General features: G+C 39.9%; 1 protein-coding gene across 7 annotated transcripts in view; it reads left to right on the top strand.

The window, feature by feature from the left end:
• The window catches only part of NPAS3 (neuronal PAS domain protein 3), a 676,849-nt gene that overhangs the window by 572,979 nt on the left and 86,524 nt on the right, over window positions 1-17,346 (top strand). For all 7 annotated transcript variants that reach the window (XM_082275689.1, XM_082275690.1, XM_082275688.1 and 4 more), the window contains one exon: window positions 7,225-7,399. In XM_082275689.1, coding sequence (XP_082131815.1) covers window positions 7,225-7,399 — 175 coding nt within the window. The remainder of the gene's footprint in view (window positions 1-7,224; window positions 7,400-17,346) is intronic.

Genomic DNA, 17,346 nt, shown 5'->3' with positions numbered 1-17,346 from the left:
AAGGGATTACTGAAGACTGATAATAAGACTGATTCAGGTTTGTATGTATGGGTGGTTCCTGCGCTATCTGAGGTAGTATGTGTTTCCTTCTTATTGCTGCACCACGAAACTGGTACCAGGAACCAGTTGATACAGAATTAAAAAAGTGTGGGTTTGTGGCGCGCTTCAGAAGTGAATTAGTGTAAAATATAATAAATATGTATGCTTAATTAATAATCCAAGTAAAAGGCCGTTTTTTAAAATAATGTATTCTTTTAGCTGGAGGTATATTCCCACTTCAATATAAACGTGATGCAGTAAATAGATAAATAAATAGATAATCTGTATTGCCTCTATACCGTGTTAAACCATATTTTCTAACTTAAAAGTGCTGAGTGCTTTCAATCTTCAAAAAATAGCTAAAACCAGCAAATAAATAAATACATATTCCAGTAAATATAATGTGAAGACAATTAATCTAAAATATAAGGTGCTGTGTGCTTTCACTTTTCATTAAATATAAATTAATAAGGTGCAGTGTTCATTAGTGTCCATTTAATATAATCCACAGCAAAGTGAAATTCAACTCAGTATCTTCAACTTAAAAACCAAAAGTGCTTCCGTGCAGATAAATGTGCTGTGACTTGCTGCCTCCACCAGGTGTCACATCTAGGTGCTCTAAACTCTCACCTTATTAAGGTGTATAATACGCCTGTGTATATAAATTGCCCTCCGGGGTGGTGATCAGGGGCTTTCACTCTTTCCAATCTCCTATTCGTGCTTCCGGGTGATCCTGTTGTATCCGTTCCTAGGGTGCTTATACTTTCACTTATCACTTCCGGTGTCTGGCGGCCCTCATCTTATGCGCATGAAAATGCTAAAATCAGCGTCGGGAGAACTTCGCTCCGATCTTTAACGTCACTTCCAGTGTCTTGCGGCTCCTCCTACGCGTTACGTCACGTCACGTGACTTCCTCAGGGAGTTCCACTCCCTGAGGAAGTCACGTGACGTGACGTAACGCGTAGGAGGAGCCGCCAGACACCGGAAGTGACGTTAAAGATCGAGGCGAAGTTCTCCCGACGCTGATTTTAGCATTTTCATGCGCATAAGATATCGTCTAATTGTAAGTGCAATTGATTATTTTAATAAATATATTGATTTTAAATACTACACCATGATGGCCCTCTATGTTTACTGAGCCCGAGGTCGAGATAGGAGTTGAGGATCCCATAAAGTATAAGCACCCTAGGAACGGATACAACAGGATCACCCGGAAGCACGAATAGGAGATTGGAAAGAGTGAAAGCCCCTGATCACCATCCCGGAGGGCAATTTATATACACAGGCGTATTGTACACCTTAATAAGGTGAGAGTTTAGAGCACCTCGATGTGACACCTGGTGGAGGCAGCAAGTCACAGCACATTTATCTGCACGGAAGCACTTTTGGTTTTTAAGTTGAAGATACTGAGTTGAATTTCACTTTGCTGTGGATTATATTAAATGGACACTAATGAACACTGCACCTTATTAATTTATATTTAATGAAAAGTGAAAGCACACAGCACCTTATATTTTGGATTAATTGTCTTCACATTATATTTACTGGAATATGTATTTATTTATTTGCTGGTTTTAGCTATTTTTTTGAAGATTGAAAGCACTCAGCACTTTTAAGTTAGAAAATATGGTTTAACACGGTATAGAGGCAATACAGATTATCTATTTATTTATCTATTTACTGCATCACGTTTATATTGAAGTGGGAATATACCTCCAGCTAAAAGAATACGTTATTTTAAAAAACGGCACTTTACTTGGATTATTAATTAAGCATACATATTTATTATATTTTACACTAATTCACTTCTGAAGCGCGCCACAAACCCACACTTTTTTAAGACTCATGACTTAATACTTATGATTCAGGTAACATAGCTGGTTCCATATAAAATACACACAATGATTTCTAGTGAACGTGTAACAGGATTAGATGGTGTTTTTTTCCGTTTGCTTAGAGTTCAGCTTTGGTAAACCTAAAATACTGTAGTGAGAGAGCAATGGTGATAAGCAAAGTGTAGTAGACCCTCAAATTAATTTTAGTAAAATTAAATTCTGATGGATTGCACAGGGTTGTTGCACTTTTTCACCTTAAACTATCAAATTATTTGCAATCCACTTATAAGCTTTATTTTTTGCCTACACGTATGCCTCATACTTCCATTTGCTGGCCTTACACTTGAAAAATGTACAATAAAGCCCTCGCACATTAAAAGGCTACTTCTCCTCCATCACTTTCATGGGTAATCTAACATCGTATGCAGTAAAAAAGCAAATTCATTATATTATAACCAGACAAAGAAGTATACTGTATTGTACTGGGATAACACAAGCTTCTCCTAATACATTGCCGTTCACAGTGAGAAGATGGCTTCCTACAAACCCATGTCTGTTCTAGGTATATTAGCTTCCCTAAGGGTTCCTCCTAAATAATCCTGATAAATTATGAGACATACGCGTTTATGTAGCTGGTTGTTTAACCTATCAATTTTTAAACCTGTCTAACAGTGGAAGGAGTATTCCTTCAATTATTCCATTACTTGTCGCTTAGCAACCACTCTCTTCCCCACCAATCAGCTCATATTGTGCTCGTCACATGGACTCTATGATTTCTCCTCCGCCATTAATTGCCTGTTTAAACAAAAATGAAATAATCTTGATTGTTTCTGTGCTCTGCTTCCTATCCACAAATTTCATCATTATCGCCAGTGATCACAGTCCCAGCTTAGAGGACAGAGTCGGTTCAATGTACCACCTTCCAGGTGGGCAAAGCAACTGGCAAAAACATGTGGCGCTGTCTCCTTCTACAGGTGAGGTCTTGGCATTTTGAAGGGGGTGGAGATTGGCACTTTCATAGCCTGCAAATGGACACTGGCACTTTTACAGGAAGCTGATATAATCATTTTGTATAGATGGACATTTGGCAGCTGGTACTAAAAGCATCTGACAATTTAGGAAGAAGGTGAGATGTGGCACACAACACAGGTGTAGCTGCCACTCGCTGTGAATGGAGGAAACATGATAAAAGGGTTGCGGGTTTATAAGTGAAAGTCTAGCGGTTGGCTGACAATTATTTGGCAGTATGGGGAAAGGGAAGGTCACCACCGTAGCCTGCTGATATCTACTCTGATTAATTTAAAGGGGGCGGGGTGGGGGTTTATGGTGGACATCAGTGTATAAATCACAGACTGTGATACAGGGACAAAGCTGTGTGCTCCTGGGTCAAAGCAGAATTAAACAATGCAGTGCAGTGGGTTAAAGTGCAGAGTCAGTAATCTGTGCTTTAAACCCAAGGATGCTGTGGGATTTCATTGTGTGACATCTCTGTATACCTCAAGAGTCTCTGTCCTTGTCTGTGTCAGCGACCTCGATAAAAACCCAATTCCCAACTCTTCTCTGCCAGGAAAAAAAAAGGGCTCTGGAATTCATGCAAATCACATTAATTCTAGCATCTCCCTTGTGAGCCCGCTATAAACTGCAGCCTAATTAAATATTTTTTAACGATGTGAGTAATTTTTGCCACGGGGCGGATTCAGGGGGAAATTTAATATGAGATCACAAAAGCTGTTCCCAGCGTTGATTCTGTAAATTAATAACTACGAGCCAAGCAGAGAAATATACGGATCTAATAAAGGCAGACACAGAGAAAGAAGCATCATAGATTCCTTAATGTTGCAATGGTGCTTTATAACACCTTTTCCCCTCATGTATTCTAATTGTAATCAAGTGTACCATAAAAAAACAGCATTGGTGCCAAAGAGCTAGAATAGTGGAGCCACCATATTATTCAAATCCTGAAAGCTCCATCAACTTAAAGTAGTAGTAGAAGTTGGGGCAAAACCCAACTTAACTTACACTTAAACCTTCTCTCTGCCACATTCTAAACCAAATCTATCTAACCCTGTAAAGCAGAAATTGCTGTATTTACCTATTTTGCAGCCTATCCAGTCCGGTCCCACCATCAGCTGTCAGCGGCAGCTTCAGTGTGGAGGTGGGTTCAGGAGAGGCAGCCAACAATGGAAGCCCTATAGTAAGTCTATGTGTCATGTCACTTCCCAGCTATTTTACAGTCGTTATCGGTTCCCTCCTGCACACAGCTTCCACCGCTGGAGACCGGATCAGATCGGCTGTAGAAAAGGTAAGTACAGTGATTTCTGCTTTACAGGGTTACATAGATTAGGTTTAGAATGTGGCAGAGAGCAGGTTTAACTTTAGTTTTTGCCTGAACTTTCACTTTAAGGTTTCACTTAAAATTCATCTATACATGATGATCCCGGAAGACGGACGACTGGACATGTTGCCCTTCATACAGGTAAGCAGGCGGCATGGCGGGGGCTCGTTCTAAGGTAAGTATTTCATAATGAGCTAGTATGCGATGCATACTAGCTCATTATGTGTTTGTCTTTCAGGTTGAAAAAAAAAAAACGTTTCATGGGTTTACAACCTCTTTAAAGTGGTATCAAAAACAAAAATTTTATGTATCGTAGCTCACCAATCCTAAAATGTCATAACTGGATTAGTTATCTTTTTTTTTTTTTGTTTTTTCCTTTATTTTCACCTGGTGATCAGGCCCCTAAGACTGTTATTTTCAGCTTCCTTTAATAGACCAAGCTATTATCCAGCAAAAGTGGCAGTTGGAGGGTTGTAACAAATGGAAATAAAAACACAATCCCCACCTCTTCTTTAAAGATCTGATGTCCAGCAGGATGACTTAGCTCCTATGCATGTGTAGGCATTCTTTCAATCTTGCAAACAAGCACCGTGCCTATAATATACCCTGAGCTACACATTCACCTGGTGATACAGCCAGGAAATATGTTATTGGCTGAAACACCAGGTCAAAATAAAGGGAAAAAGACTAAAAAAGGAAACTATTGCAGCCACCACACCTAGGGAATGGTAAGCTGCAATATATGCATCCATTAATATAATATATAATACCACTATAATGCAGAAGCACAGAAAGGATAAAATATTGTTAAAATAAATAAATAAAAAATAATAATAAATAATAAAAATTAAAAAAAATTAAAAATATTGTAAAATATAAAAATATTGCTTTTTCTTGCATGCATACTAGTAGCCTTGTCCAATAAGCAATGCAAGAAGCAGTGTGCAGTAAGACTATAAGACAACTAAGAGATTGTGATCATTTGGAATGGGTTACCACCTTTCTCACTAAAATGTTATTTATATGTTTTCTTTTTGTTTTTACATAAGGAGTACTTGATAAACACTCTTATAGTGCGTGGAAGTCAGTATTATCAGTTTGGGCTGACGACTTGTTTCTTTTTAAGCAATTTATCCACCTCCTAACTGCAGTGGAACATTTTCTGCACTCCTGGATCTCCTCTTGGTCATAAGACAGAGGCCAGCAAAATATGCTAAACTCACCATTGTGTGTGTCAAATTGGCGTTAGTAATACGCCCGCTCTGCCCCTCCTCTATGGTTGCCATGCAGTGATGCAATTACCCAGCCTGCTTTCTCACCAGGGATTCCAGGCACCTCCTGCAGCTCTGTGCCATGTAACCTGTTATGTCAGGGTCACAACAGTTTTTTTTTCCTCTTTCCCAGTTTTACATTTTGGTATATCTGATGGAGGCGAACACTCTACAGAGGCCTGTTTCCATGTTTAGTGACCATGCTTGATTGTTAACTGCAATGAGCCATTTGGAACTACAGTACATTCCAGACCTGGGTAGCAGCTGAGAACAGGCTGTCTGTAGTGTCTTTTAATTGGACCTCTGGACAGTCGGCTATATGCAGAATATGTCATTCTTCAAATTTCTCTGCTTTAAGTTCATAACAAATCCTTTAAGTTTTACTTTTGATATCTATACATAATATCTCTAGATCTTTTTATATGTGCTGCCACTATGTTAGGCTGGCCATAGATGGATCTTTTTTTTTTTTTTTTGATCAGCTTTTTGGCTGACCAAAAATAGGCCGATGAATTCCCCCATCCACACAATCATGGCGATTGAAGGAATCCTCTTCGCTGTACTAATGTATTCTGACAATGAAGGCTCTTTCAATGACCAGTCAGCTTCATCGCTGATCCAACACAAATTTTCTAACATTCGCATTCGAGAGAAGCGGGTTTTTAGATCGACTTCTCTGGAATGGGAAAGGCCACAGATGGAATGAAGTTTGGCAGGTCCCTCCTGAACTAGTTGAATTTTGATCTATCTATGGCCAGCTTTGTCTTCCTTGCATCATTGTATCTGAAATCTTTATTCTTCATATTTGGTGCAGGCATTCCTTTAAGTACGTTGCAGCAAGTCTCGTGTTTCAGATTCATCTATGAACCAGGGTCAGTTCTCTAAGTGATCTGTTCTGATTCTTCCCCAAGGTTTTATTATGTATTTATAAAATACCCATCCTTTCAGATTTAATGGCCCTCTTCTGTAAGCAGTGGAAACAGTAGAACATAACAGCAGAACATAAGTCAACAGTCTTTAGATGTAACCTTTTACTTGTGTATTGGTAGCCTTTGATGATAAGACTTCTCTGTTGTGGGATCTCAGCTTAGGGCTGACAACGCTGGCATCCAGTAAGGTAATTATGCAATCCAGAGGGTATTTAGGTGATAGGGTCATGTACGGGTTTACCTCTAGTCATAACTGGCCTAACCTACCCTCTTTAGTCCTCATTTACACCTCCCAAGGCTCCAAACACCAAATTCTGGTAAATCAGGGGTACCTTTTGGGATCCCAGATTTACCATTTTTAGTGACCACCATTATTAGGTACCCACAAAAACCCAGTGGGATTGATTTACTAAAACTGGAGAGTGCAAAATCTGGTGCAGCTCTGCAAAGAAACCAACCAGCTTCCATTTTTTTTTTTGTGTCAAAGCTTGATGGAACAAGCGGAAGTTAGAGGCTGATTGGTTTGGTTTCGATGCACAGCTGCACCAGGTTTTGCACTCTCCAGTTTTAGTAAATCAACCCCATTATGTTTCATATCTTATGTCAGCATATTAACCCACAAACTGTATTCTGGAATCCCATTCAGTGCATACAGTGTACTCCTGGTTTAGATGACTAAAGATATCTTTTTCTTACTATACAATGGTTTAAAGCTTATATACACTTTCATTTATGTCATGGTTGTCAGGTGTTTTCTATGTGAGTTCTTGTTTTATTTGTCATAAACATTTCAAATGATCTTTTATTCTCTGCAGGTGGAGCTGACTGGAAGCAGCATGTTTGATTATGTTCACCCAGGGGACCACGTAGAGACGGCGGAGCAACTCGGCATGAAACTTCCACCAGGACGTGGACTTCTCTCTCAGAGTGCCAATGATGATGGTGCCAGTTCAGCATCTTCATCCTCACAGTCAGAGACTCCAGAGCCAGGTAAGTGGGATTGAGGAGCTTGTGATTATTTGTATAGGCATACTCTATTCAAAACTAGAAATTAAAAAAAAAAAAAAAGCTGGAATGGAGTACCTTCGACATGCTCATCCAACTGGACACCACCTGTAAGTTAAATTGATTTTGGGTGGATTGTCTTTATTACAAAACTGTTATAGAAATTCAGTGCAGCCAGATGATATCATTCTGCTTATAGAAGTGACTGCCAGTTCCCTCTGCATGGTTCTACGCTGCATCTTCCCAGTGCTTGTAGGTGGGGCTGCAGTGTTATAGCCCCTGTCAGGTTGTTCTTTGCCATCGGCATCCCATAGGGGAGATTTCCCTTCATCTCCTGTCCCAAAGCTAGAACAGGGAGTGTGAGGAAATCCCTCGAAAGTGAGGGAATCCCTGGTTGTTGGAAGATTTCATTTCCGTTCCTGTTCTGGTGACAACCCAAATTTTTTGTTAAAAACCTGACAGATGTTCTACTGTTTGCCTTCAGTTATACTTTCTGAGAAAAGTTGGGAAACAAATAGGTTTAGGTAAAACAATTAAACAAGTAGTTACATAGTTACATAGTTACATAGTTAGTGAGGTTGAAAAAAGACATCAGTCCATCCAGTTCAACCTATAATGTGTGTGTGTTTGTTTGCTGTTAACCATACATTGTATACCCCTGTATGTTGTGGTCTTTAAAGCGGTGTTCCACCCAAAAGTGGAACTTCCGCTTTAGGTATTCTAACCCCCTGACATGCCACATTTGGCATGTAATTTTTTTTTGGGGGGGAGCGGGTACCTAGTTTTGACAGGTACCCGCTCCCACTTCCGCTCGGAGCGCCGCAGCGCCCTGAACGGAAGTTCTCCTCTCCCCCTCCCTCCCTGCAATCTTCTGGGACATGTCAGAGGTCCCAGAAGATTGCCGGCCAATCAAGAAGTGCAGCGCGACTCGCGCATGCGCAGTGGGTACCCGGCTGTGAAGCCGCAAACTGTCACAGCCGGGTGCCCACAGCAGTGATGCCGGCGCCGCCGAGACCAGAGGGAAGAGGATCGAGGCTTCGGGCGGCCGCTTCGCTGGACCGTTGGACAGGTGAGTGAAAAGGCTGGAACTCCGCTTTAAGGTGCCCATCTAATAGTTTTTTGAAACTATCAATGCTCCCTGCTGATACGACTGCTTGTGGAAGAGAATTCCACATCCTTCCACATCCTTACCGTATACAGTTGAAAATACAGAGACACACAATTACACGGGAAGGGTTGAGGAAGGCTTGTGACATGCAAGGTGTAGAATGCCATTAAATGCTGGTGAAGGGTGTGGATTGACAAATGTGAACCACTGCGTGAACTCTGAATAAAGGATTCTGATGACGACTGATCTGATAAGAAGCAGCAAAGCAGCGAAATCAATGCATTTGAATACTGCTCTACATTTTATTTCCGTGCCTTCTTTCTTGGCCAACAGACCTTTATAAGATAAGCCTCCAACATCATCTATAAAAATACTCTAAACAGGCTTTAAGCTCATTGCTTCAATTCTAGAAAATGGTAAGGGAAGGGGGGCCGACACTGTGGCTCTGTGCTCCCCTACTCCTTCATTGTGCTCTGACGATAATTCAAGCATTAGGGGAAAATCCATTTATAAATTAAACAAAATGACTTGATATCCATCGTTCCCCAGTTCATCACGCTGTTCAAACAGCCACGAGATTGGCGTCTTGTCCCCGGCCTTCCGAGAGCCTTAGTAATTAGATCTGTGACGGATTTATCCTTTGCTGATTGAAGCTTTAAATTAATTGAAGTTCCACGTTTGTGGTTTTCTGTGTTTTTTTTTTTTTTTTTCATTGCAAGGTTTTTGCCTAGTGCTTATTCTCTCTGGATTACTCTCGTGGGGAATGCTGGAATCCGATTTTTTCCTCTTGTTTCACCGTGTATGTGAGCACAAAAGGGACAGTATTTTGGAATTGAGAGGGGACTCTGAGCCTTTGTTTGTTTAGCTTCTTTTCAAGTTAAGGTATCCTTCTTTCAGTCATAAATATACCCAATGCTAGCTACACGATCATTGCGTGTTCTGGGACTAACTTACAATGTATGGCATTGTTGGCAACATATCTTCTTAAATTGAATACAGATTTCATATCACTATTCATAATTGTTGGCATAGAGAAATTAGACTATCCTGTGTGATTGTTTATCATTAAAATGCACATAAATCAATAGAACAACACATTGACATGACCAAATCTCATTATAGATTTAAATAAAAACATCCCTGTCTTGATATGGATAAAAACAATGCTTGCAAGCTTCCTGAGGTGACCTAATGCCTAGGCTAAGCTCACATGGTTTCTAGTTGCTAGGAGCATTGGGTGAGTTAACTTCATTAGAGACTGCAGAGCACTTTTTTAATTCATTCTTTTCAGTGTGATAAACGTTGCCCTATAGAAGTAAAGTCAAATAGGAGGATCAGCAAAGGGTAACTATTGTACAGCTCTACTATACAGGAATATGTGATGAGGATCTATGCTGCCCCTATGTATAAGTACAAACTATATATACTTAGAAGCAAGGTTTTTATAAAATAATAATTAACACTTCAACTGGTATTTTTAAAATACTTTTTCAAAGGTTATTGCCATACAGAGTCAGGTTCCCATATATTCACATAATATATACTATAATATTTATTTCCACTTGGAGAATATAGAGTATACACATCTCTCTGTAGGCATGGACTACCAGAACCCTTAACCTCCCTGGCGGTATGATTATGTCAGGAATTCTGTACCAAAAGCGGTACAATTTTTTGCATGGAAATTTGACGTTATGTATTATAGGCCTACAATTCTTAGTAATTACTGACTTAAACCTGACCAAAACAAGAGTCTAGTAGACATCCCAGATGTGATAAATTTGAAACACAAACGCATGAATTATAATCTAATCAATAATATAATTTTATTATATAATATATAATATAATATATATATATATATATATATTATATTATATAATAAAATTATATTATTAATTAGATTATAATTCATGCGTTATATATTATATATATATCTGTGTGTATATATATATATATATATATGTGTGTGTGCATATATATATATATATATAATATAAATATATAATATAAATGTTATGTGTTTGTGTTTTGTGCAACGTTTGAATTTCCCTCCCTAGTTCCGCTCCCATGCAGCATTGCTGCTGCAGGGAACGGAACCAGGAAGTCCTCAGACCGACGGAGGAGCGGCTGGGATCTCGGCTGGCGATCGCAGCAATGGGAGATCATCGCTGGATTGCCAGGAGAAGGTAGGAGACAGCGCTGCAGGCTCTGCTCATCTACCCCAAGCGTGACTCGGGGATACCAGTAATAGCATGGAAAATCCACCCCGAGTCACGCTCGGGGATACCGCTAAGCAGGTTAATGGATTCAGGGTTGGTCTACCCTACTGATATTACAGTTTTTTAATATTTGTGAAGAATTAAACCACCTGGCTGTTTCTTTTATTTCCAAGGGACTCAATTGGTGAGATATCTGCACTTGAATTCCTGAGTCTGCACACATGCTTTGGCCATTATGAGGTGGCCCCACTCTCAGGAACACTCACAACTCTCAAGTAGATAGAAGTGGGATCAAAAAATATGGCATGTAGACAAGACAGGATCAGATCAAGGCAGACTTGATGGAGCACTTGGTCTTTTTTCTGCCACCACCCTTCTGTGTTTTCAATCCCACTTTTGGAGTATCACCTGTAACTAAAATGTCAGTTTAGATAAATCAATTTTACATCCAGTAGATTATACAGTATGAGTACATGTGGAGACTTCAAGTTACAAACTTGCCAAGATATGGCAGAACCGGCCAGTACATCTAAAACATGGCAGCTGGCACCCCCTGAAAAGCAGGGATCTTCCTGAATACAGAAATGTGTGTCCCAGAGCCTATACATGAAGACCTTTTGTTCACAGATACAGGTTTTCTCACTTTTTTTTTTATTCTACCGTCTTTTTTTTTTCTTTTGGCTCCAATTCTTTTCCCTTTTCGATTTCTTAGATTTCTCATGTCTCCTCGTCCTCATTTATTCCTGTTTTCCATATTACCTTCCCACCCTCCTTATATTCCTATATAGTTTCCATCCCCTTGCTCCCTCACCTCTCCCTCCTCTTTTTACCAGTAGTACGCTCCTCTTTTCTCACGCTGCTGCTGCGTACCGTTCTCTCTTGTGGCTCGCTAGCAATTCAATTATAGAGACGCGAGATATCGAGTCTCTGGCGGAGGAAGGGCCTCGGCTGACAAGAAATATGACAGACTACTTACAGCGTGTTTATGCCGTTAAACTTACCCTTGCCACACCTGCAATATGGTAAATGTCAGGGTTTTGTGGGTTTAATAGCATGTAAACACAACTGTGCAAGCCTGCATCTGTTTTGTGCTGTGCACCTGTCCTCTGTATATAGTGATTTTTCTGAGAATACAAGCAGTTCCAAGGACAGGGGTAAATTGCAAAGTATTGCAACTCTTCAGAACAGTCAGTCAAGTTTTATTTACTGTGTTTAGATCACTTAACCTTCCTAGCGGTATTCCCTAGCGGGGCTCGGGGTTAAATTTCAGAGCCAAAAGCGGTAACCCCAAGCCACACTCTGGGTACCGCCAGAAGCATCGCTGGATCCTGTAAAAGAGGTTACTTACCTTGTCACCGGGATCCAGCGATGTATGCGAGCGGTATGCGGCAGCGGATCTTCCTCCTGATCCTCTCCGTGCCCCGGCTTCCGTCTCCTGCGACATGACGTTCGCAGGGTGGGGGAACCGGCGGCAAATTCAAATGTAAAACACACCAAGCACACTGACACCATTCAAAATAAAATAAATTCACATTACATTGCCCCCCAGTGCCCTTTCCTGCAGTTTTACTGTACTTTTTATGTGTATATATATATATATATATATATATACGTATATACATATATATATATATACACATATATATATACACACGTGTGTGTGTATATATATATATATATATATATATATACATACACATATATATACACACGTGTGTATATATATATATATATATATAGTATATATATATATGTATACATACATACATACTTTAACTTATTTATCGTTTTTTTATTAAATTAGAATTTATGATTTTGTGTTTCAAAATTTATCATACCCAAGATGTTATAAAGAAGAACGCACAGTAAAAAAAAAAATATGTAAATAGTTGGTTTGGGCTGCTCATTCTCAAGAATTACATGCAAAATAATGGTACCGCTTTCAGCACCTAAAATCCGAAAGAATCATACCGCCAGGGAGGCTAAGAGAGTCTGGATTGGCTGCTATGGGAGACAATATATATTTTTTTAAATTGTTCTAAGCAGCTTCTGATAATCCTGATTTCTAAGAGAACTGGATAACACATTGGTTGATTTGGCAGGTACATGGCAAATGATGTTCTTTCTGGATAAAAGTAAAGTTATGAGCCTAGGGGGCTTCAACATACAATTCTAGATAAATAAAAATGGTTAAATCAATGATGGAGAAAGAGTGACCTTACAGATCAGATTTAATACCAACACGCTATGCCAACCTGCAGCTTCTAAATCTAGCTGGATATGCTCTTGAACTAAGCGATGCATAGACTTAAGACACTTAATTTTCTCAAATGCAGTTTTATAGCATGTTCATCTTGATTATGCATTTTAGTTTTGGGCATATGTTCAAAAAAAGCATATCCTGAAACGGAAGGAGTCCAGAGAAGGGCAGCTTAATTAGTCAGGGATACGGAGCACATACTCTATATTACAATGGAAAGACTAACTGAACTGAATTTATTCACTCTTGCAAAGATGCAGCGAGGATATGAGCACCTTGTTTAAAGAGGCTCTGTCACTGTTCCTATTCAGAATCTCTTTAAAGCTTACGTTTAGTTACATTGAATGACAAGTGTCCCTTGTGGTGAAGGCTGCTCTCCTAATTTTAATCTTCATTTCTCTACCCCCCACCTCCACCGTGGTAATCTTCTGGTGTTCCGCAGGTTAAAAGGAGCAGTCAAACCTGTCATAGGTACTCATCAAGAAAGCCACCTATGCCAGCCGTTTCTTCCCGTCTTCCATTCAAGAAAGCTTTAATATTGCTTTCCGCAATTAAAAATGCTCTATGAATGGAGGAGGCAGTCCTTTCATTCATTTGCCCATCCATCTCTCCAGTCATAGAGTGCTTTTCATTGTGGGAAGCTCAAGCTATACTACAGCATCTGTGAATGGGGGAGGAAAAGGAGAGCACAGTCAGCACTCCCAACAAGTATAGGTGGCTTTTGGCTCTCACTAGTTTTTAGCACATCTTTGTTTGTAGTAACCAGTTTCATTTATATAAAAGTTAGGAATTCATTGATTGTACAAGGATAACAGCAAGATAGTAAATTAGGTAAGGATCCATCTTTGGTAACAGAAAGTAAGGCTCGGTTCACACTGGGGCGGCTTCAAAGTCGCCCGACTCCGAAGCCTGCCCCGTGCAGCGCTACTTGAAAATTACTTCTCTAATAGAAGTCAATGGAAGTCACCCCCAAAGTAGTGCAGGAAACTTTTTCTAAGTCAGAGCAACTTGAGTTGCTCAGATTAGAACGGTTTCATTGCACTGAATGGAGCGCGACTTGTCAGGCGACTAAGTTGTCTGACAAGTTGCCCCAGTGTGGAACTAAAAGTCATTTAAGTCCTGGAATCCAGGAGTGTAAAAAAAAGGGACATGTGGACTTTAATTAGGACTTGATTATTGTTCCCCCTTGCCTTAAGCAATAGTGACTCCCACAACACCCAATGCTTGAGTGCACAGAGCAGCCTTAACAAATTTTGACCATACAGCCCAGCGCACACTTCAGGGTAATGATGGGGAAGTGCAAGTTTAGAAGGTATTTACAGTACCTATAGGTAAGCCTTATTATAGGCTTACCTATATGTACAAACACACAAGGGGGGCTTACAACCACTTTAAAGCAGTGGAACTACATGGCATCTAAGCACCAAAAACCAAAAACACTATTTAATTCATTTTTAATATTCAAAGAAAATTCACCAATCCATCCATGTCCTGGAGTCCATTAGACCTTAGCTCAGATGTGCAGGCAGTAGGGTGTGCTTAGCTGAGAAAGCCCTTCCTCCCCTTCTGAAGACTCCTGGGATATCCTTTGCCTAGGCCAGAAAACTATAAGTAACTAAAGAAATGTAAAAAAAAAAGTCAAAACAAGTAAATATAATATACCTTCCTATCTATATACTAATGCTAGCAGCATAGGGATTAAAAATAGTCAATGTTGATTGAGAGAGTGCAGTTCCACTTGTTTCATTTTTTTGTTTTTAAATCAGCACAAGGGACAGTACTTACATCGAATGAAAAGTGTCCCTTGCTGTGGGGTTAGTATAAGCCACTGGACATGTAGTATATCTCTGTGGAAGACTTAGAAATCAAATACAAATGTACAAAGAGACAGCAAATACAACATAGGAATCCGATCCAAGATCCCAGCATTTTTAAGCTGCAATGCTGGCCACTGAGTGATCAATCCTTTCTTTACTTTGATTGACCTTTATTGTTCCAATCATATGCTGTAGCATATGATCAGTAGAAATAGCTGAACTGACCATTTCTGAACTTGGAACTCCTTTGTAAGTTGAAACATTTTCATGTTTGACCTATTCTGCATTTCTTCCCTCCACCCAGCATTGAAGGTGTCCACACGCACTCTCATCCTCTCCCCACCTCCTAACGAATCCTGTTAATTCTGAGTGAATAGCAAGCAGCTGAGACCTTGTGAGGAGCTGAAGCATTTATTCAGCCGGCACGCAGTTTTTTCTTTATCATAATTATTTCCAAGTCAGATCTCCTCCCTGATTTCCTAACGGGCCTCTCTCTCTCTCCGAACAACATCCCGGATCCAGAGGCCGTGATAATTCAAACCCCAAACCTCACGGGTCCTGTACCTTCTCTTTTTTTTCTTCCACTTCTTTCTTTTTTTTTTTTTCTTTTTATTCGGCTTTTTTTTTTCCAAGGACATTTTTTATTACAAAGCTGATGAAATTTGCATATTAATTTGTTCCTTTCAGTTTCTCTTTTTTTTAAGATTAGACGTGACAGGCGAGTATCAGAGCTTACGCTAGTCAGTGTGGATAAAACAGGCTAAAACACACTGGGTTTACTGGGAGGAGGAGATGAGGACGTTACATTCATCTGCTGTACAGGTTTTACTTAACTCTTGGGCTGCCACAAGGGAGTGCACAATATTATAAAGGATCCTCTTCGTCCCCCACATTTAGTATTGGTACCACTGCTTACTACTGGCATCCTTTAGTTAGATGGTGTTAAGGGCCATGTCCTACTAACACAAATATATTGGCTGGATTCTTAAGTCATTATTAGTTTACCAGTTAATTGGAGTTGCCAGTTTTACTTCCAAGTCATGACCATTATAAGGCCAAGAGAGGATGTTCCATTGTTTCTCCTATGTTACAGCATTGTCTTTGTCAAGGTGCAGAGCGTGAGAGAGAGAGAGCGAGGGATGAGAGAGAGGGAGGGATGAAAGGGGGTGAGAGAGAGGGGGGATGAGAGAAAGGGAAGAGGGGGCAACCAGTGGTCAATAGAGTCTCAAGTGGAGGGGGGGCAGCTTTTTTGCTGCCCCCATCAAAGTGCTGCCCTAGGCCTGGGCCTTGTCAGCCTAGGCCAAAATACAGCACTGGCTTGTAGTTTCGGTCACTTAAGCTGATTGGAGGAGTTCCACATAGACATGGGATTTCTAGTTTTAATGGAAAGCCTCCAGGGCCAGCTAAGGGGATTGCTGATATATTCCGTTCAAAATTACCAAACAATTTCAGCAGTGTTCCTCAACAAAAAATTGCACAGACTTTACTGACTATATTCAGACAAATCAAAATCAAAATTTGAGATTTGTCTTGGCAACCATGGGTGCCGTATCCTCTGGACCAAAACAGAAAGGGACCTTCCGGCTTGTTATTAGTACTCAGTTCAAAAGCCTGCATCTCTGATAATATGGTATGGGGGTGCATTAATGCATATGGAATGGGCAGCTTGCACATCTGGAAGGGCACCATCAATGCAAGAATCCCAGTTTTAGAGCAGCATATGCTCCCATCCAGACAGCATCTATTTTCAGTGAAGGCCTTGCATATTTTAGCAGGACAACACTAAGCCCCATACTGCATTTATGACAACAACATGGCTTCGTAGTAGAAGAGTCTGCAGCCTGCATACAGTAACTGGCCACGCAGTCCAGACCTTTCACCAGTTGAAAATATTTGGTGCCCCTTGAATCGAAAAATACCACAAACAAGATCCAGGCCTGTTGAGCAGTTAGAATCCTAAATCAGGCAAGAATGGGACATCATTCCTCTCCCAAAACTCCAGCAACTGGTCTTTTAACCACTTGACCTCTGGAAGGTTTTACCCCTTTCATGACCAGGCCATTTTTTGCTATTCAGCACTGTGCTACTTTACCTTGCAATTTGCGTGGTCATGCAACACTGTACACAAATTAGGTTTATATAATTTTTTTTCACACAAATAGAGCTTTCTTTTGGTGGTATTTGGTAATAATTTTTTAGATTATTTGCTATATAAGCGAAAATAGGCAGAAAGTTAAAAAACAAAAAAAAATGTTATTTATTACTTTCTGTTATGAAACATATCCAATATAATCAAATTTCTTCATAAATATAGACCAAAATGTATTCTGCTACATGTCTTTGGTAAAACAAAATCCCAATAAGTGTATATTAATTGATTTGTGTGAAGGCCCTTTTTGGAAAGAAGACATGGCGAGTTTTTTGAAGTTGCAATTTCTAGCTGTTATGAATAAAATTAATTTATAACAGCTTTGTTGACATTGTGATTGTGTGATCGCATAGTGATCACATGATCCCCCGGCTGC

This window comes from Pelophylax lessonae (genome assembly GCF_965119305.1).
Source record: "Pelophylax lessonae genome assembly, chromosome: 13".
Lineage (NCBI taxonomy): Eukaryota > Metazoa > Chordata > Amphibia > Anura > Ranidae > Pelophylax > Pelophylax lessonae.
The sequence above is the reverse complement of the archived record's forward strand: the minus strand, read 5'-3'. Positions and strand labels throughout refer to the sequence as shown.